General features: G+C 32.4%; 2 protein-coding genes across 2 annotated transcripts; one reads left to right on the forward strand and one right to left on the reverse strand.

The window, feature by feature from the left end:
- Window positions 1–675: 675 nt before the first annotated feature.
- On the forward strand, window positions 676–14,792 carry LOC134691468 (protein ABHD13-like). The gene is made up of 7 exons (XM_063552015.1): window positions 676–1,036; window positions 2,060–2,282; window positions 3,037–3,137; window positions 4,519–4,772; window positions 6,746–6,850; window positions 9,544–9,651; window positions 13,281–14,792. Exons 1-7 carry the CDS (start codon window positions 799–801, stop codon window positions 13,341–13,343), a joined length of 1,092 nt encoding a protein of 363 aa, XP_063408085.1. The 5' UTR covers window positions 676–798; the 3' UTR covers window positions 13,344–14,792.
- A 1,410-nt stretch (window positions 14,793–16,202) lies between these two features.
- LOC134691469 (COX assembly mitochondrial protein homolog) lies at window positions 16,203–22,701 on the reverse strand. Its single transcript, XM_063552016.1, has 4 exons — window positions 22,527–22,701; window positions 21,500–21,604; window positions 19,893–19,983; window positions 16,203–17,527 (listed from the first exon to the last, which is right to left on the reverse strand). The coding sequence occupies exons 1-4, from the start codon at window positions 22,633–22,635 to the stop codon at window positions 17,335–17,337; spliced, it is 498 nt and encodes a 165-aa protein (XP_063408086.1). The 5' UTR covers window positions 22,636–22,701; the 3' UTR covers window positions 16,203–17,334.
- Between the last annotated feature and the right edge of the window lie 275 nt (window positions 22,702–22,976).

Genomic DNA, 22,976 nt, shown 5'->3' on the forward strand with positions numbered 1-22,976 from the left:
CATAGGTCCCCATTCAAATGAATTGATCGTAAACAAAAAGGGGGGCCCAACCCTGTGGTTCGTTAGGTTATTCCCTGAGACATATCATACATTTTAATCCTAAACAACCTTTTTTTTTAAAAGGACACTCATGATCTTTTCAGGTTGATATGTTTGTTAAGGTGGTACCTAACACTACAGGGAGATAACTCTGTAAAGTCAGCTTAACGTTTTAATTACGTTGTGTTGTAAAAGGAATATTAAGCTTCTCATTGATCAAAATTGGTGTTTGTCAAATTGCTATATAACCAGTGTAATTTTTCTGACAAAACGGTTGGTTCAAAAAATTTAAAATTTTTATATTTTTGTTTAAGTGTCAAAGTAAATATACTTTGACAAAATTTTATGAAAATTAAACGAGCCAAATTGATTTGCTAATTTTAGTGAAAGTGTTGGGTACCACCTTAAATTGACTTCCAAACTTTTTGCAGTTTTGTCTCATACTACATGTTTTATAGTACTCTCGTGTTTTGTCATACCAAGAGGAGAGGAGTGGATCGTAACCCTTGACTAGCGAAGATGAGGTTTTGAGTTCAAGTCCGAAACATTGCAAAGCATGCTAAACACAAATATTCGAACGCATTCACCATGCAACTCTAGACTTTTACTAAACGTTTACTTCCGAATGGTTACTGTTTCAATATGGACGACGTGGAATGTTTCCTAAAGTTACAAAACTGAAAGTGTCAAATCATATGTCTTCCTTTCAAATCTGAAATTCAAAAACAATATACAATTTTAGTATAGTATCTTTTTAGTATGAGTAAAAATTTTGAAATAGCAAAAGATCTTCATTCAGAGAAATCGACAACTGATTCGGCAACCAGGTCAAAGATGGGAAGAAAACTACAGATCGTCCGATTTCTAGTCAGAATCTGTGTGGCAGTTGCAGCAAAATTTTGGAAGTTGTGTAGTTCAGCTTTGCTTATATTGTTTTTGGTATATTGGTTCACTGGCGCCTTGATAGCTTTAGGATTCTTTATAGTGGCTGTGATAGGTAATTTGTTTAAGTTTAAATACTGCGGTACGCGTCATACATGTACAATGTATATTAGTATCACATTGTTGCATCATGGTCGTACGCATCATCTGTAGACGTTTGGTTTGGTTTTGTGGCAATAACTTAAGTATACATTATAAGTAAATAGAAATCTATGAAATTTAAACACCACAAAAGGAAGGTTGGAATTGATATTTAGGGGTTATGGTCCTAACAGTTTAGGAATTAGGGGCCAAAAAAGTGCATTTTTCTAGTTTCCAGACAATAATTATATCACAAGTTTACAAACCACTATGGAATGCTTCGGATTGACTTTGGGGGTGTAAAGGATTTAGGGGCAATAAGGGGGGGGGGGGGGGGAACAAGGTTTTCCTGGTAAATGGACAATTTAAAAGCAGTGTATGAGAGGTAATTCAAACACATTTAAAGTCAAATGTTCTGTATGTTTGGATTTAAAAAAAATTATATATAAAGAAAGGTATTTTCTTGAGGTGATTAGGTGTCAATTTATTTATAGAAATTACTATTAGTATTAAAGGAATATTTAATTTAGCCATGATTATGTATATCATTTTCTATTTTAAGACTTTTATCCTGTCTTTTCAAATAAAATCCTACATCTACATCTTGGACCAGTTACTGTTACATCTATGTGTACTGGTCAAAGACCAGTTACCGTCACTTTTTGTCAGTATATTTCATTTACAAAAAAAAAATGTATCCGTTTAATGTGAGAACATTTAAATCTATCCTTTGACAAGGAAAGTGGTTACCAAAAATACTTTAATATTTCAATTGGTCAGTATTCAAAATTGACTATTACACAGAAATTGCAGCTGTGTTTTTTTTTATCTGGTTAATTTTAATGCATAGATGATACATTGTACATATATCATGTATATTTCATGATTATATCCATTCGTTTACCATTCAATTTAATCAACTAACTTGTAAAGATATAATTTTCAATCCATAGGATATAAGTTTTTATATATTTTCATATCCTACTTTTATTTACAGGTATATTTTTCAATGCACAGGACATGTTATTATATTACCCAGAGCAGCCACCAAACTCTAGACTTTATGTTATGTTACCAAATGCCTATCAAATGCCATATGAAAACCACTTTGTGAATACTAGTGATGGAGTTAAAATCAACTTAGTTTTAGTCAAACATCCAAAGCCAAACGTTCCGACCATTATTTATTTCCATGGAAATGCTGGTAATGTTGGACACAGGTTTGTTAAGATCAAACATATTATTATTCTTGAAATGAAGCCATATCATGAAACTTTAAAAAGTACATATGCATGTGAAGGTCATTATATAGAACTTTATATACAACCGAATGTATGATGAAAGGATATGTAGGTCACAGCATCTCAACAATAATACCTTATCAAAAAGTATATTGGAAGAAAAGATATTTAGAACTTAGCAACTCAAAATATTAGCTAAAAAAAAATTACATGTCAGTTGATTCCAACAGGTAGGCAGAAAAAAATGTAAGTTAATGCAATTTAATAACAATAGCTGAAAAAAAAGTACATGTCATATAAATATATAGGCCAATATATTGGAAGAAGAGAAATGTAGGTCACTCAATAATATAAGTGAATTAACAATATAAGTAACTCAACAATATAAGTGAATTAAAAGATATAGGACAGTCCTGACCATTTGACAAGCACTTGTAAGGTATGACCCAATCTCTCACACTAGGTTCTGACAAATAGACTTAAAAACTTGGGAGATGATATCTGGTGATGAAACCATTGACTTTGTACAGGAGCATACATATCTAGAACATGTAGAAGGATTTTACTAGTTTTATGGGTAAAGTGAAATTGTCCTTTTACAATTTTTTTTTATATGAAGTTAGATAAAAAGCTCACATTCTGTTATCATGAGAATTTAATTTCAAATTGTTTGTTTATATATAAATTTTACTTCTGTCATTGAAGTCTGTATATGTTTTGTTTTTTATTTCAGGTTGATGAATACTCATGCATTATTTGAACAGTGTAAATACAACATTTTATTAGTAGAGTACAGAGGTTATGGTAAGAGTGAAGGTTCTCCAAGTGAAGGAGGTAAGTACAGCAGCAAGTATTTAAACAATGTATTAAAAATAATATATGTTAGTAGAGTTAGAGCTTATAGTAAGAGTGAAGGTTCTCCAAGTGAGCGAGGTTAATATATTAGAGAGTACATGTATAAGAGTTGATTTTTACCAAAAACAAAAAAATCCAGAGTATCATAAACTATTTTTCTATCTGTCCTTTTCTTCTAATAAAGTTAAACAATAGTTTATCATTTTGCTATCAAAGTCTGTATTAAGGAGGGTTGAGACAACATCAGGTGCTAAGTTCTTCAACAGTCTAATGAGGATGCATGTTAGAATGTTGGACTCTGATTAATCATTAAGATTTACAAGGATTGCCAGTATTATTGCTGAAGGTTGGAGGTTGGTTTTCTTTGGTTACTCGAGTCTGGCTTCCTTCACCAATTAAAAAAAGGGGCATCACATAGCCAAGTTATCTGAAAGTGACGTTATCCACCTACGAACAAACAAAATAACTTCTTTTTGTTGTGTTCAATTGCAATACTTCAGCAAACTTACCAACTTGTTGAACAAATTCTGTACTAGATCTAAAGGCACAAAATACACAAATCTGGTACTTGAGACCCCCCCCCCGACAACAACAAAAAAAACCACCCAAACACAGAATTAGTTTCAGGTAAAGCTAAGGGCTGTTCTATAAAATACTAGGGTATTGAAGATTTTTTTTTTGAACTGCAATTTACCTATATATCTACCAATATGACAGATAGAATGGTCATTTAAGATGTTCTATCTACTCCTTGCTGATTCTCAATGTGAAAGATTGTAAAATGTTTACTATTGTGTGAGCCATTGTTTACATGTAGATCATTCAGTAACTTTCTCTTTAGAGCTGGAGGGGGGACATGTTTTTTTCTGGAACAGCCTTTATAACTAGCCTGGTTGGAGTTCCAATTCCACAGGTTCCCTCGACTCCAATCTTAATAGACTATGATTGTTAGTTTTCCTGTCAACAGTCACCGTTCTATCCAGGCACTCAGACTTCCTCTACAAATAAAAACTGACGCAATAGTGCTGAGAATGGTGTTTTTAAAACACCAATCAATCAATTATTTATTTCTCCATATTGTAAATTTAGAAATTATTGTGTGCATTTATTATTGCGATTTTGTCACTTAAGACTTAAATGCGATTTTAATTTTTACGATTTTGAGAAAAACCCTGTCAAATTCATATAAAATATTTCAAAATGCGAGCTTAAATTATTGCAATTACATCTTTGTCCAATTTTTCGCATTAATAAAAACCTTGCAATAATTTCTGAAATTACAGTATTTCAGGTTTATACAATAGTAGTGAAAGGGGTGTTAAACACCAACCAATCAATTATTTCTTTCTCTTTATTTCAGGTTTATACAAAGATGCAGAGGCAGCTATGGATTTTTTATTAAAAAGGACTGATATAGACCGTAACAAATTAATAGTTTTTGGACGCTCACTAGGAGGCGCTGTAGCTGTACATTTAGCATCACAATCATTATATGAACGTCATATAGCTGTATTAGTGATAGAGAATACATTTTCATCGTTACCTGACATAGCTAGAACATTATTTGATTTTCCATTTTTAAAATATTTACCAGATATACTAGTCAAAGCTAAAGTAAGTACAAATTAACACTAAAAGAGGGGGGAAACATTCCAAAGGGACATTTAAACTCAAAAGATCAAAATAAACTGACAGCGCCATGGCTAAAAAAGAAAAAGACAAACAGACAAATAATAGTACACAAGATATAACATAAAAAAAACTATAGACTAAACAACACGAACCCCACAATAAACTGGGGGTGAGCTCAGGTGCTCTTGAAGGTCAGCAGATCTCATGAAGAGACTATACAGAATACCTACTATTAGTTTCATCTGATCTCATGAAGAGACTATATAGACTACCTACTATTAGTTTCATCTGATCTCATGAAGAGACTAATGCAATTATTTTGTAACAATTGTTCTGATTGGATGACAGCGAGCGTAAAATTCTCTATCTCCTTGTCTGTAACTAAGCAAGCCGACATTTTGAATTTCGGAATATATTGACATGTTATTTCTACAATAATAAACAAAAAACTCACCTGTTGCGCCTAAAAATCTTCTTTTTATCAAATTTTATTACATTCTGAAGCGGCACAGAAGCCAGAAAACGCCCGGTGTTCATGTTTGACGCCGGAAGCATACCTATGACGTCACCTAGTGTAGGGACCAAAGAAGATAACATCTTTTCGCGGAATTTTCGTTTATGAAGATTTTGCACTGAAATAATAATAGAAATTTAATTATAAACTTGTTTTGCATTAGAATAGAGATAACTGTATTGTATTTGAAGCTTTTCGGACGTCCATCGGTAGTTTTACTGTCGCAAATACCCGTTTACCTGTCTCCGCTCCGCGTCGCCAGGTAAACTAAATTTGCGACAGTAAAACTACCGATGGACGTCCTTAAAGCTTCAAATACAATACAGTTATCTCTTAATTAGTTTCATCTGATCTCATGAAGAGACTATATAGACTACCTACTATTAGTTATATCTGATCTCGTGAAGAGACTATACAGAATACCTACTATTAGTTTCATCTGATCTCATGAAGAGACTATATAGACTACCTACTATTAGTTTCATCTGATCTCGTGAAGAGACTATACAGAATACCTACTATTAGTTTCATCTGATCTCATGAAGAGACTATATAGACTACCTACTATTAGTTTCATCTGATCTCATGAAGAGACTATACAGAATACCTACTATTAGTTTCATCTGATCTCATGAAGAGACTATATAGACTACCTACTATTAGTTTCATCTGATCTCTTGAAGAGACTATACAGAATACCTACTATTAGTTTCATCTGATCTCATGAAGAGACTATATAGACTACCTACTATTAGTTTCATCTGATCTCTTGAAGAGACTATACAGAATACCTACTATTAGTTTCATCTGATCTCATGAAGAGACTATATAGACTACCTACTATTAGTTTCATCTGATCTCGTGAAGAGACTATACAGACTACCTACTATTAGTTTTATCTGATCTTAAGGCCTTTAATTGATTATTGTCACAATTTAAGATAGTAGTATATTACTTCCTGTGGCACCCTTGTGTTGCGCATATTACAAACCTGGTAAATTATTGCGTATTATTTATTATGACCAATAATGTGATTGTGTCAGTATAGCAATAATAAGAACTTGCATTCGGGATTTGATATATTTGTATGCACATTTTCCTGACATCGCAATAAATAAATATTATTCCTATTTTATGAAATTTTCTTTTGAACTTTTTGATTGATAATTTCATTTCTCAACACAATAGAGTGATATATGGAAAATTATTGCTAGAAAATAAGCGCACATGCCCATTGTCAATGAAACTAACAATGTTGTCACAACAGTCTAATCATTATAAAAAATGAGTAACAAGATACATATTTACCAATAACTCCAAAAATTGACCTAAATTTTAGAAAAAAAAAGCAAATAAGACTAACTATTTGCATCTCCATTACAAAAGAGTTCCATTATTCATTGTTGATACTGATCGAATGATTTCTTTGTTTTCTTTTCAGTACAGATCTATATCTAGGTTACCTACTATCAAAGTGCCAACATTATTTTTATCAGGTTTAGCTGATAGTCTTATACCACCCAGAATGATGGATACTTTACATACTGTAAGTGGTTCTTATCAATTTTTAAACTGACTTGGCATCAATGAACATGGGCATTCTTTGAATTTTGTAAAAAAAACTGTATCCACTGAAATTTCATTGCTGCCTGAAACTTTGTTAGCCAAAGGGAATATACCGATAGTTATTGAAAATCATTTTCATCTAACCAACTGGGTTCTTGGTGGCAGAGTGATCTATATAGTTACATTGTACTGATGTAATCACTAGCTGGTCAACACTAAGGTTGTGAGTTTAAACCCAGCTCATGCCAGTGTGCTTGACTTCAATCGTAATTCACTGGGATTATCAGTTTTCCTATCAAAGGTTGGTGGATTTCTCAGGGTACTCCGGCTTCCTCCACCAATAAAAACAGGCGGCCACAAAATGGCCCAAAAACAGGGCTTTAAAGTGGCATTAAACACCAAAAAAACAAATCAAATCAAATCATTTAACCAACTTGGCTGCTACAACTAAAAATAGCATTTGTTTGACTACACTTTTATTAAAGAGTATTCAAACCAAATTTTGTAATCCTTTTATGTAAAACTTTGGAAAAGGATAATATTAATTATCCACCTTGAGAACTATGTGCTATTAAACTGTCTTAAAACATGTCCATTCATTAAAAAAATGGATAATTGGACAACAAATTTAATTAACAAAAAAAAATTTGAGACTCCCATCAAACAGCATGAGCAGCTTACAAATGGTTGGAACTCATTAGTTTTATGTAAAAAGTAGTTATACTAAAATTAGTGCAGTTCCCAAGATATGAAAATATACTTAAATGTCTGCAGCAATCTTTTTGTAAAGTAAATGAAAAGAATTGCAATTTGCTTGAGTATTTATAGATTACATGTATAATGAAAAATAAGTAAAGAAAACAAATCGTTTGTAAAAATAAAAATAAGAAGATATAGCATAATTGCCATATCTCCACCAGAGACCAAATGAAAGTTAACAACTTTAGGTCACTGTAGTGTATGGTAAGGGCTTAGGCATTCTGAAAAACATTGGCCACACTGTTTAACTTAAATAAATTTGCTATACAATGGGTCAGATACACATCCTAACAGAAAAAACATGGTGGTCCTTGCAAATCCTCATGTCTTTTAAAGCAAAAAATATTAAGATTTAGCCAAAAAGTTTCTCAAAATTATATTTTTTTCATAAACCCAAAGGTGTGAAAAATCAGACTGTCTTATGATAGATATAAGAAGATGTGGTGTGAGTGCCAATGATACAACTCTCTATCCAAAGAACAATTTATGAAAGTAAACCATTATAGGTCAATGTACAGCCTTTAACACAAAGCCTTGGATAACACCGAACAACAAGCTATAAACAATAAAGGGCCCCCAAATTATTAGTGTAAAACCTTTCAAACAGGAAAACCAACAGTCTAATCTATATAAAAAACGAGAAACACGTATAAATTAAATAAACCAACGACAACTACTGCACATCAGATTCCTGACTTAGGACCAGTGCAAACATTTGCAGGGGGATTAAACGTTTAAATGGTACCAAACCTTCTTGATGACATCATATGGCTTAATGGGTCAGAAGTTGTTAATTTTGTCTGATACTTTAACATATCTTGTTATCAAATATTTGAGTATTATTACTGGTAGAAGTTGATTTCACAGAATTATATGTATAATATTGACCAATTTGTGAGCTTACTCTATCTGTGACAGTAAAGACAAGATAAAATTCTTACTACATAGGTGATATAGCAATACATCTTCTGACATCAGACTCGGATTGTAATGCGTTTACTTTTCTTCATTGGTTAGAGGTATAGGGGGAGGGTTGAGATCTCACAAACATGTTTAACCCTGCCGCATTTTTGCGCCTGTCCCTGGGAAGTCAGGAGCCTCTGGCCTTTGTTAGTCTTGTATTATTTTAATTTGAGTTTCTTGTGTACAATTTGGAAATTAGTATGGTGTTCATTATCACTGAACTAGTATATATTTGTTTAGGGGCCAGCTGAAGGACGCCTCCGGGTGCGGGAATTTCTCGCTTCATTGAAGACCTGTTGGTGACCTTCTGCTGTTTTTTTTTTATTTGGTCGGGTTGTTGTCTCTTTGACACATTCCCCATTTCCATTTTCAATTTTATTTTTATACATGGGCATTACTTTACTGGTGTCTTTGTTATTAGTATCAACAATTGTCATGGAAATTCTTGTGATAGACCTGATATTTTTTTCTATGAAGTTTCATTATTATCAATAACCAATTTTCAATGTTAAGTTTTCTGCTTGATCAAAACTTCTTGTGATAGATCATTCTGATATTTGATATAAAGTTGCATTACTATCAGAATATCCGAGTTTGATGATCATTTGTATGCACTGCTCTCTATATTATGGTTCTGCAACTTCTAGTTTAGCAGCAGTGTTGCTGTCATTTGATCACAATTTTTAGACAACCAGCTAGACATACTGTATTAGTAAAACTTGCATCTTTATTTAACTACATCAAGTAAATTTGAAAATAGTGATTTAAATCGCCATGAAATGAGCTAGAAAAGACTAAACGTGAAATGAAGTATCTGCCAAGTTAGATTGCATTATGGTCTCTATGTTTGAACAGTTTAATGCTAATTGTTTCTGTAAAACAAAATCAACATTGTCAATGCCCCTACTTTTTTGTTACGATTTATTGAGTTATTTTTTTGTTTATACACAGGTATCTGGCAGTAAAAAGAAAAGAATTGTACGATTCCCTGGAGGAACACATAATGAGACTTGGATGTCTCAAGGATACTATCAGGCTATTATTAATTTTGTTAATGAGGTAAAAAGGTCATTAATCAGGCCATAAGTTTTCTCTCTTAAATTGTGTTGAAAACTGATAATTTAAAAGAATTTTGTATTTCCAAGGACCATATTTAACTGCACAAAATCATCATACGGAACAAAATTCAATCTTGATCTGTAACTTGTCATGATAATACAATACACCAAATATCAAATCAATATCTTCAAGCATGAAGAAAAATAGTGTGGAAAACTGATTTACCGTACTGATGGTTGTACAGACAGCCAGACAGACGATGTGCAAATCTAAAGCCCCCTTACAATTTGTTGGTAGGGGACTAATAATTATCGAGAACACTAGAAACTTCTACTGTTTAATTTTTATACGACCGCAAAATTTGAAAAAATTTTCGTCGTATATTGCTATCACGTTGGGGTCGTCGTTGTCGTCCGAATACTTTTAGTTTTCGCACTCTACCTTTAGTAAAAGTGAATAGAAATCTATGAAATTTTAACACAAGGTTTATGACCACAAAAGGAAGGCTGGTATTGATTTTGGGAGTTTTGGTCCCAACATTTTAGAAATTAGGGGCCAAAAAGGGCCCTAATAAGCATTTTCTTGGTTTTCGCACTATAACTTTAGTTTAAGTGAATAGAAATCTATGAAATTTTGACATAAGGTTTATGACCACAAAAGAAAGGTTGGGATTGATTTTGGGAGTTTTGGTTTCAACAGTTTAGGAATAAGGGGCCAAAAAAGGGCCCAAATAAGCATTATTCTTGGTTTTCGCACAATAACTTTAGTTTAAGAAAATAGAAATCAATGAAATTTAAACACAATGTTTATGACCACAAAAGGAAGGTTGGTATTGATTTTGGGAGTTTAGTTCCCCACAGTTTAGGAATAAGGGGCCAAAAAGGGACCCAAATAAGCATTTTTCTTGGTTTTCGCACCATAACGTTAGTATTAGTAAATAGAAATCTATGAAATTTAAACACAAGGTTTATGACCATAAAAGGAAGGTTGGTATTGATTTTGGGAGTTTTGGTCCCAACAGTTTAGGAATAAGGGGCCCAAAGGGTCCAAAATTAAACTTTGTTTGATTTCATCAAAATTTAATAATTGGGGTTCTTTGATATGCCGAATCTAACTGTGTATGTAGATTCTTAACTTTTGGTCCCGTTTTCCAATTGGTCTACATTAAGGTCCAAAGGGTCCAAAATTAAACTTAGTTTGATTTTGACAAAAAATAATCGGTTGGGTTCTTTGATATGCTGAATCTAAAAATGTACTTAGATTCTTGATTATTGGCCCAGTTTTCAAGTTGGTCCAAATCGGGGTCCAAAATTAAACTTTGTTTGATTTCATCAATAAATGGGGTTCTTTGATATGCCAAATCTAACTGTGTGTGTAGATTCTTCATTTTTGGTCCTGTTTTCAAATTGGTCTACATTAAAGTCCAAAGGGTCCCAGAGCTCCAGATAAGCTGCGTATTTGCGTGATCACGCAATACAAATAATAAAAAACCCAATGCAATTTCCCATTGCCGGGTTCAATAACCCATTGAATTCAACGGAAAACCCAATTATATGCCAAGACCATGAGTTCTCAACCCTTTTATTGGCTACCGTTTGCGTTATTTACCCTTATCTGTTTACAGTCGTCGCGTAAACGTTTTTTTAATATTTATAATTGGAAATTTTCCGTCGTTCTTAAAATAGATCCCTGCATCAAGTAGCTGAAATGGGTCCCTGTTTGAGTTTTCCGTTGCTCAATAGGTACACATGTTTTTTGTAAACACTTCGATCTTCTCGGCGTTTATCCAATTAGCGTGTGTCAGCTAGTCATATTTTTTCGCATTGCTCGGGATTTATCGTAACATACATGGAATTAAAACGAAAGTGAATGTCCGGTAAAAATATTGAATAGAAGCATGTTTTTGGATTCTTTTGAAAAGCTGAGGGAAAGTTATGATGATAACAAGACTCGGCCAGGGTTTTAAGGAAGCGTCATTAGAACGCACGTGCGTGTGAGCGTATCATAACGAGAACATTGCTAATAAACACGGGGTTTCATAAAAAACGAAATCAGTTGGAAACAGAGAAAGGTCAAATCAATAATGAAATGATAAAGCATCAGACACCAAAAGTTCTAATAAAAGACAACTAAACCCTGGTCTATATAAATTGAATAAAACAAAATCATTCAAGTATAATAAGAGTTTATATACTATTTTTTAAATTCATTTTACGGTTAATTAATGAATACACACACAGGCACTGGCCTCAGAATTTATTATATAAAGGTATAAGACGAGTGCCTGTGAATACACATATCCTTTTTTGTGAGAAAATACAAAACTGTCAAATGTTTGAAATGAGACACAAATTAAACCTACAATTGCTCATCAGTGAATAAACAAAAAAAAAAAACCAGCTAGCAAATAGCGCTTAACCAAATAAAACAGCTTAACAAAAAAAGAAACATATTTAAGATGGAAAAAAATAGGGTTGATATTGCCTCAATATTCAATATTGTGTAGATGAAAAAACCCAATACATTAAGGAGCTTGGTGGTGAAAAACCCAATTTGATATTAACCTGAGGGGTAAATTGGAATTGATAATGAAATTAAAAAACTTTATCACCCAATTATATAAGAAAATGGTGGGTAAAAACCCCAATTTGGGAATTCTTATCTGGAGCTCTGGGGTCCAAAATTAAACTTAGTTTGATTTTAACAAAAATTGAAATCTTGGGGTTCTTTGATATGCTGAATCCAAACATGTACTTAGATTTTTGATTATGGGCCCAGTTTTCAAGTTGGTCCAAATCAGGATATAAAATTATTATATTAAGTATTGTGCAATAGCAAGTCTTTTCAATTGCACAGTATTGCGCAATGGCAAGAAATATCTAATTGCACAATATTGTGAAATAGCTAATTTTTTTTTAATTAGAGTTATTTTTCTTTGTCCAGAATAGTAAGCAAGAAATATCTAATTGCACAATATTGTGTAATAGCAAGATTTTTTTTAATTGGAGTTATCTTTCTTTGTCCAGAATCAACTTAATTCTTTGTTATATACAATATACAATGTATATTCACTTTTTACTACAAACTGATAAATTAAAATAATCTTTACCATTCAGTGATAACAAGCAGTTTTTTTACATCTTAATATTTTATGATGTATTTTTAAATGAGTAGTTATTGTTGCAAACTCCATTAGAAATTTTAATTGAGATTAGTTTTGGAATAAGGGAAAGGGGGATGTGATTGAAAAAATTGGGTTCAATTTTTCTCATTTGAAATTTCATAAATAAAAAGAAAATTTCTTCAAACATTTTTTTGAGAGGATTAATATTCAACAGCATAGTGAATTGCTCTAAGAGAAAACAAAAATTTTTGAGTTCATTAGAACACATTCATTCTGTGTCAGAAACCTATGCTGTGTCAACTATTTAATCACAATCCAAATTCAGAGCTGAATCCAGCTTGAATGTTGTGTCCATACTTGCCCCAACCGTTCAGGGTTCAACCTCTGCAGTCGTATAAAGCTACGCCCTGCGGAGCATCTGGTTTGCATTGTTGGGTTACTTTTTCACTGAAATATACCATAAAGTTACCAAAAAAACTATAAGTAATTCCATGTTTTTTTATAGGTTTTAAGAACAAGATCATTTGAAACAGACACAGAAACTATGGTTAATATGACAACTGTGTAATGAGCATCATTGTTACCATGACAACCATGTAATGAGCATCATAGTTACCATGACAACCATGTAATCATAGGTACCATGACAACTGTGTAATGAGCATCATTGTTACCATGACAACCGTGTAATGAGCATCATAGTTACCATGACAACCGTGAAGATGGCAGATATTGCAATGATCATGGCAACCTTGTAATAAGATATTTTGTTAACTGCCTCAGCACCAAAAGATATCAAAAATAGTGTATGCATAACATTTGTTGCAATGATGTCTAAATGTTGAAATATGGATAATATTTTTCACTACAAATTGATAAAACTATAAATTTGTGAACTATACTGGATTATTGAATGAAATGAGGAGCCAAAGTTCCTTGACCTCCAGAAGGTGAATGATAGCTCTGCTGTAGGATTGAAAATTCAACCACTAAATTGTTTGGGTTATCTCCCTTTTGTCATTTAGAAAAATTACATGCATATGAATTAAAGATGATAACAATTACCAAGCCACATATTTTATGTGTTTACATTTGGAAGGCCTTGAAACACCCTAAGCTTATATAAAAAAAATATTTAAACAAAAATTTATTATGAAAATCCAATACATTTTTTTTACTTTAAAAAAAAAATGTCTTCATTATTAAACATATTTTTGATTGGATTTTACAAATATCAAATCAATATCTTCAAGCTATAACTAATACAAAGTTAGTGTGACATTTTGGGGTTTCTGTTCACACTTATAACAAGAGTATGTGAAGTTGGGATTTTGCACTATAACATATTTGGATTTAAAATTAGAAAGATCATATCATAGAGAACAAACATTTGTACTAAATTTCAAGATGATTGGACTTCAACTTCATCAAAAACTACCTAGACCAAAAACTTTAACCTAAACTTCGCAATATCATTTTCTATGTTCAGTGGACCGTGAAATTGGGGTAAAAACTTTAATTTGGCATAAACATTAGAAAGATCATATCATGGGGAACATGTGTACTAAGTTTCAAGTTGATTGGACTGAATGTCAAATTTTTCTATATAGGCTTGTGTGCAAACTTCGGGAAAAACCATGAAATTATAAATACACGAACATGCAAGTTGATGAAGTTGAAGACAAATTAACTTGAAACTTAGTACACATGTTCCTTGTGATATGATCTTTCTAATTTAAATGCCAAATTAGATTTTTGTCCCAATTTCACAGTCCACTGAACATAGAAAATGATAGTGTGAGTGGGGCATCCATGTACTATGGACACATTCTTATTCTTAATGTTAAGTCTATCCCTATCTGTTATGAGTCAAGTTTTGATGTTTCCTATCATATCATTCAATAATGATGCAGTGCATTGTTGGTAAATCTTAATTCTATATTTGTTAATTATTTGTTGTTATTTAATACCATATTGTATATGAAGATAGTATTTATAAATAAATAAAATTGTGATTTTTATTGGTACAAAAAAAATTCTCATATTGTGCATGTTTTCTTTTAACTTTCTGCAAATGACAGGTTGTTGAATTTCATATTTTGGTAATAATAGGCGTGCAGAATACATGGTTTGTCTAACTAACTGCTCCTACACTTTTCAAGCTAGAAGTTATATATTGTGTAGGATGTAAGACCATACATTGACCACTAATGGTTTACTTTTATAATTGTGACTTGGATGGAGAGTTGTTTCATTGGCACTCACACCACATCTTCCTATATCTATATGAAGGTTTGGATATTGAAAGGGTTTAGATTTTTTTTAATTTTCCACTCATGAAAAATGTTTAACCTTAATTGTGTAGTCATTAAATGTGATTTTTAGACAACATTTTCAAAACTAACAACACATATAAAAAGAAGATGTGGTATGATTGCCAATGAGACAACTATCCACAAAAGACCAAAATGACATAAACATTAACAACTATAGGTCAACGTACGGCCTTCAACAATGAGCAAAGCCCATACTGCATAGTCAGCTATAAAAGGCCAGATAAGACAATGTAAAAAAATTTCAAACGAGAAAACTAACGGCCTTATTTATGTAAAAAAATGAACGAAAAACAAATATGTAACACATAAACAAACGACAACCACTGAATTACAGGCTCCTGACTTGGGACAGTCACATAAATAAATAATGTGGCGGGGTTAAACATGTTAGCATGATCCCAACCTTCCCCCTAACCTGGGACAGTAGTATAACAGTACAACATAAGAACGAACTATAAAAATAGTTCTCTAAATCCAGCGTTTGTGGCACTTTATTAGATGATCTCAGATGCATTATCCTTATCTATTTCCTTTTAAGCTTGGAATATGGTCTAAAAATCGAGGTAAAAAACATCCATGTCTAAAATAACTGAATGACTGATTAGTGTTTGCTTAATATATGGTATCTAGTGGCAAATAAGTCATCTAGAAGGATTCTAATAATGTGCAAAAACTCTCATCAGGTATGCTGAAATTTTACCCAACAAGTAACATTCTCCGTGGTGATGTGCTGCACTTGATAATTTTGATTGTTTGATAAACCCTGGCAGGGTCTCACCAAATGATTGGATTTTCCTGCTTCAACACTTAGCATGCAGTATTTAGGTATACGAGCAAAGACTGGTCAGTTTTAAATCAGAATAATTTGTCTGGATAGGGTAACATGAGTTCCTGCCAACTGTTTCCTGGTGAACTAGCACTTTCAAAATCTGGATAAGCATGTTGGTGTAGTACAAAGCAGGGTTTATATCATGTTCTTATCCTGAATATGCATTTAATTTGCCATTGGATATCAGACACCCATTCATTGAGCATATGTCAAGGATAAAATAAGTTGTTTTCTTGATTTATTAATCAACAATCAATTTTATATACAGTCATATAATACAAAGAAATTATATCACTCTTATCAACAAAACATTATTTCAATATTCAGCAAACACCAAATATCCAGTACAAGATTTTTTTTAACACCCTTGTCAAGATTATGATGGCAAAACATTTTCAATTCAGAGTGCACCAAATATCCAGTATAACAGAAATTTTAACACCTTTATAAGGTTATGACAGCAAAACATGTATAAGTCATTCCTGTACACCAAATATCCAATATAAAAGAAATTTGAACACTCTTTAGATAAATAAACAAAACATTTTATAATTCAGCATACACCAATACAGCAATTATAATTTAGTGTACACCACATATGTGAACATTTTTAATTCAGTGTTCATATAGATAATCAGGTTTTCTACACATTGATATTGTAAAATATCAGCCGCGAGCCACAACCTTTTTGGTGAACAAGCAAAAAAGCTTCACATTGTGGTGAGCAGCTGATATTTTACGATATCAATACGAAGAAAACACTATTATCTGTTTATCATCCTTTTACTGGCTTTTTCTCCCTTTCTAAGACAGTTTTATACGCTTGACGAAAGTCCTCACACATTGTGATGTCGCTGATAATGCCTGCTCATTTCTCAAAGCCGTGATACAAGTATTACAGAGTGACTGAGCAGGGTTATATAGGCAGAGGGAAGGAGGATAAACTCAAATATCCAGCATAAAAGAAATTTTAACACATATCAAGATGATGAACACAAAAAAGTTATAATTCAGGGTTCACCAAATACAGATAGTCTAAAGAGAGCTGCAATTGGTAAATTCATGCCATGTCTTTTCACACATTAACAATACGATGACAACTTATTAACAGTACAAAATCAATCTCTCATCCATCACTGTCTGGTTCAATTACACACACACACATTTATAAAATGACATTACAGATACCATTGTTTAAAGTATATTTTCGATGAAAACTAGATGTGGGAGGAGGGATGAAATGCATGTAGACTCACACCAACCATCCTTACCAATACAAAAGAGAAATCTTTTTTTTTCTTAAGACTCATCAGGAATCTTCACCTTGTACACATTTTCATCCACAACACATTCCTTCTCCTCCACAACAACTGTATAACCATGACAACTTATTGCTATGAAGTTTGATTAGAATGTTCTTGTTCAAGTCTATCTGCTTCCTTTAATTCTTCCATTATTCTATGGACTCTCTTCTCTCTCTCCGCCATCTGTACTCGCCTTTTCTTCGGTATACCAGTTCGTCTAAATTCTGTTCTTTCTTCTAAAAACTGTCGCTTACCACTCTCTATGAATTCTGGATCATTAAATCTGTAATAATTGTTTATCATGTTATTTATAGCAAATGAAAATAACACACCATAAATAAATGATAAATGGGGAATGTTTTCATGGGACACAGATGATGCCCCTGCTTGTATATAACAATATAAAGGGACATAATTTAAGTCATTGTCTAAAGTGACACTACTCAAATGGCAAGTAGCAGTGTGTATAAATAAATTTCACAACATTCAGTTGAAGCAACCAAAGTAAGAGAAGGGAAACAAAAAAATTTATTTGAAAAGGGGCATACCTCTTTAACGTTAAAAGTGATGCCACCAAAATTCAAACTTGTGTCATGTACTTGGCTGGGGGACTATGGTATGCACAAGTAACCAGTAACGAATAAACTGTACATTGTTCAAATCAATTTTTATTACATGATGACCATGCCACAGCACTGGCAGACGACAACCAACGTAACCCTAATAGCTAAAACATGTTTGACCTTTTCCGACATAATATATAAATTGTGTGAGGCAGTCCCGATAACCAGAAGACCCAAAATAGGAATATGACACTTGATCTGTGTATTGTGGTAATAAGCATTGTGGATAGGTTTCATGACAATTGGTTCAGGCAAAATAGGGTACAAATGTACATATGGAAAGACAATAGTACAGGGGCATTGACAGTGTCAGTCGAAAAATATTTTGTGGATTTTTCATTTAACAGGCATGCCAACCCATTCAAAAGCAATTGATATATAAATACATGAATACATGAGAATAAATAAAATAGATACAAGTGTATGAATAAATGTTTGCTATCTAAATTTCCAATCTATTTATTATGGTTATCAAAATAATAGGCAAATATGGGGAACAAAATTAAAAATCTGTTTTTCAGGGACAATAACTCCTTGTAAAGTAATCTAACTTTCTACATAAATTCCCAAAAATGGCATTTTTTCCACCAAAGGGAGATAATTTGGAACTTTTTCAATGACATAAACATTTTAAAAGTCATCTGGGGCAAAATGAATCGATTATTTTGAGTGATTTTTGTACCATATCGTCAAATAACATCTAATAATGTAATAAAAGAATATGTAATGGGGGAAAAAATTATTCAATTTTTGTTAATTTTTTTGTACCCCCCTTAGTAGCATTTTTCAAAATTCATTTGTAAAAGACAAAAATTGCAATTTCCCTTTAATTTTGTGTTCTATTTCACACAAGTCCACCATGTTTGTCATCAAGTTTCTTTATTGGCCATATTTTTTTAACCACATACCCTAATGATGATTGTGGCCAAGTTTGAGTAAATTGGCCCAAGGAGATCTATGTAAAAGTTGAAGGATGACAACAGACAATGAAAGCCGAGTGATGAAAAAAATCAAATTGGACCTTGTGGCCCGGTAAGTTACAAAAGTAATAATATCTCATAACAGCCCAGCAGAAAGAAGGTGCACAAAAAAATAGGTTTTCAATATTTCCAAGGAGTTCGAAAGATCTTGGTTGGAAACAAGAATTATAACATCTTTTGAAATTTTGTTGATGAAATAATTTAAAAGTTACAAAGTCTGGAAAAAGAGGGGAAAAAAATCTCAAACAGTTCCATAAAAGCAGGTGCACAACTTCAACGTATGTGCAACTATTATGTGAAGGGGAAGGAATTTTGGTTGTTAACAGTAGTACAATTAGAAGTTAAAAACATTTTTTTTTGGTACCATGATTTGTAAATTTGCTAAATAAAATGCTTCACTAAGTGCAGCCTGATATGACTGCAGAGGGTGAACCATGGATAGTTGGAGAAATTTGGACACCATATTCAAGCTTGATACTCTTCAAATTTGAATTGTGATAAAATTTTGACATATTATAGGTTTCTGAAACAAAATAAATGTGGTCAAAATCTTTAAACTCTATTGCACAAAACTGTGCAGTTAAAGATTTCTTCTATAGACTTTCCAAAATTTTTAAAATCGAATAAAAAGAAATTATGTATCCCTTAAAAAAAAAATTGAAATCATCACCCTCCATTTGGAGCAATTACCCCTAACTCAATCCCAGCCTTACACTTTAACACAAGTTATTGTCTTGAAAATACAAAAAGCTTGTTTTTGGCCCTTTTTTTGCCCTAATTCCTGCTTTTATGGGCTATGACCCCACAAACTCAATTCCAGGTTTTCTTTTGTGATATAGAACCTTGTGGTTCAATGTCAGAGAGATCTATACACTTACACACAAGTCGTTGTCTGGACACTACAAAAAATGCTTGTTATTGGCCCCTTATTCCTTATGTGCCAACAACGACACCATACAAAAAAAAATGTAGCATTAAAGGAACCAAATAAAATTGACCTAGTTTCCAAATTCCAGAAATTTGAGAACATCAAAATCATACTCACGCTTTATATAGACACTTCTTAAAAACAAGAGCCTCCTTCTGGCATCTGAATGGCATCATAAGTTGTTCTCTTCTGCCACAATCTGAGACAACTGAAAAAATCACAATCAAATAATAATAAACTTTTCTGGTAGGAACGCCTTTTACAGGGTGAAACAGTATACTGTTAAGGTACAGTAATGTAAAAATGCCATAGCAAAGACACCAAGATAGAAAAAGATATAAATCAATTTTATGATTTATCAGCTCACACACTGAGCTTCAATGGGGAACTGAAGGAAAGTATTTGTTCTGTATTAAAAGTACACATCTACTCTGTGTTTCTGTTAGATGTATTTCTATCTGTATCTATGCAATGACTGATTTTTATAGTTTATTTTAATGTTGTACAAAAAATAATGTACTAGTACACCACTGTCCCAGGTTGGGGGGGGGGGGGGGGGGGGGGGGGGGGGATTGAGAGATCACAAACCCGGTTAATAATGCAAAATTCTTTGTGATTTCCCAAGTCAAGGGCCTGTGGTTCAGGGGTTTTCATTGGTTCATATCTGTCATATTTTTTTTCTGTATATTGTTTTGTTATGAATTAGACCATTTGTTTTCTCAATGAATCCTTTCATATTATATATGTCGTGGCCTTTATAGTCGACCGTACAATTTGGATTTTCTTCATTGTTGAAGGCTGTAATTGTTTACATCCACTTCATTTGACTTTGGTGGACAGTTGCAATCTTACCACATCTTCTTATTTTCATATATAACTGATAACAACATAAACTGTACAACAAGGGAATCAGTCTGACTTGAATAGTGCTTGTTCAAAAATGACAAAAAAATAAGGAAGATGGAAGGGTCACATCTGCATCCTGCTGATGAAAAAAACTAAAATTTGTGAACTTAAATCAAAAGATGCAACATTATTTGGCTGAATTTGAGACAAATTATATATATACCATGAGTTATAATGTTTGTTGTAAAAGTTGTCACATGTTTAGATGCATACATGGCATATATATATATACCTGAATAATTCAAGATGTCAAATTAATCCCGTTGATATTATAATTAAAATCAATTGAACAAACAAGAATTTTATTAGGACTGATAAATAACCTCTATCATGTCCATGATGTCTATATACATTGTAAATAAACTGCAGCTCTTATTTGCACACTGACAGTCATATTGCATTGACCATATAATCATTTGTGATATATATATATATACAGTCACTCACTTTATATTGCCTTGTTTATGACAATGTGTTTCCTTAGATATTAGTTTTTGATGTAATTAAAAGACTTTAAAGTACAAATTTTAATGATGTTTTTTTTCTCTAAATACATGTATTTTATTTGGAACAGTTGTAGGAGTTGCAGTATATAAAGAATAACTATACATTGTCCATGTTGTCTTGAAATATAAATATTATTTGTACTCTTCTCAAACAGCAAAGAAATGTTTGGAAAAGCATCGCTTTGTACCTGTTTCTAAGCCTTATTCAAATAAAATTTAACAAGTTCAAAACAAGATTGGAATATATGATGTTACTGGTGTACATATCCAATAAGTTTTCAGATTTCATAAAAGTTTTTCAACTATAATTACTTTCATGTTCTTCATAACATCTTTCTTTATTTACTCTTGCTCTTAATATGTCAGGTATGCATACATCTAGTTCAACATCCCTTAAACTTTGGTCTTCTGGTTCACCTAAAATGGGAATAATTTATTGTAAATTGTCATGAATATCATAATATATTTCATTTCTAGTTAATAAATCGTTAACTTATTGAAAGTCTCTTTATACATGCCATACTGGATCCAACATTAATTATCAACAAGCGTTTAGAAACAGGATAATAATAGCAATAGGTCTACATTTTTACCAATCCCCCACTTATAAAACACTCTAGACATGCTAGATATGTTGATGGGTAGGCTAAGTTTCTTGGATATAGAATTGATTTCGTAGAGATTTTCATAAACGGATTTACACTTTGGGTATTAAGCTGAATTTTGTCTCCAAATGACCTAAGTTTTACACCAACATGACCAAATAACCTTCTGACGCAAACAATCCCTTTTTAATTGTGATGTCAAAGTTGTGATTTGAAATAATGGCAGACAAATTTGCATACAAGTGTAAATGCATCTATTGATATCAACTCCCTGGCAGCAGATCAGAGCATCTTTCCGGAGCACCTGAGATCACCCTCAATTTTTGGTGGGGTTCGTGTCTGTCTTTTTTCTTTTTTAGCCATGAAGTTGTCAATTTATTTGTTATCTATAAGTTTGAATTTCTATCTGGTATCTTTCACCCTCTTTTTTCTTAGACCCGCTTCTAAATTAGCTGACATCAGATTTATTCTATCTTTCAATTTATGGTAAACTACATTTGTATATATATATAAAACATTAAGAATAAAATTGAGAATGAAAATGGGGAATGTGTCAAAGAGACAACAACCCGACCATAGAACAGACAACAGCAGAAGGTCACCAAAAGGTCTTATTACTTGCAGGAGGGGGAGGTTATTCGTCATATAATTTACTTTAATTTTAGTTATCGTATCATCTATGAAAAATTATGCAACAATAATTTTTAGACTTGTAGAAAGGTGGAACTACAGACCCAAACCATAGGGTCCTCCTATCATGGTTTTGGGAAGGAAAGAATAGGTAACAGGTCGTTGACTTTTCTCGGTATTAGCCGCTGGTAAATTTGCAATCACGTTCCCCATGACCTCCAGTTTTCTCAAAATTTTAGCATGTTTACAAATATCGCTTATATCATTACAAAAATAAAATTGAAAAAAAAATCCAATTGCTCAACCGAAAAATTGAAACAACTAGAACTGTACATGGTAATAACAGATTTTTTTGTTATAAGAGGAAATGAATAAATCGTAACAGTGATGTTTATAGTTTGATTAATATTTTTGTAATGTTGTAAGGGATCCCAGCGATTGCGTTCGTGTAACCACCGTTAATCACCTCTAAATTTACAGAAAACCTATTTCATTGAGGATCGTTAAATATGTAAATACTAGTAGATGTAAATATAAAGTAACAAAATAAACTC

The sequence above is a fragment of the Mytilus trossulus genome, chromosome 11 (assembly GCF_036588685.1).
Source record: "Mytilus trossulus isolate FHL-02 chromosome 11, PNRI_Mtr1.1.1.hap1, whole genome shotgun sequence".
Taxonomy (NCBI): domain Eukaryota; kingdom Metazoa; phylum Mollusca; class Bivalvia; order Mytilida; family Mytilidae; genus Mytilus; species Mytilus trossulus.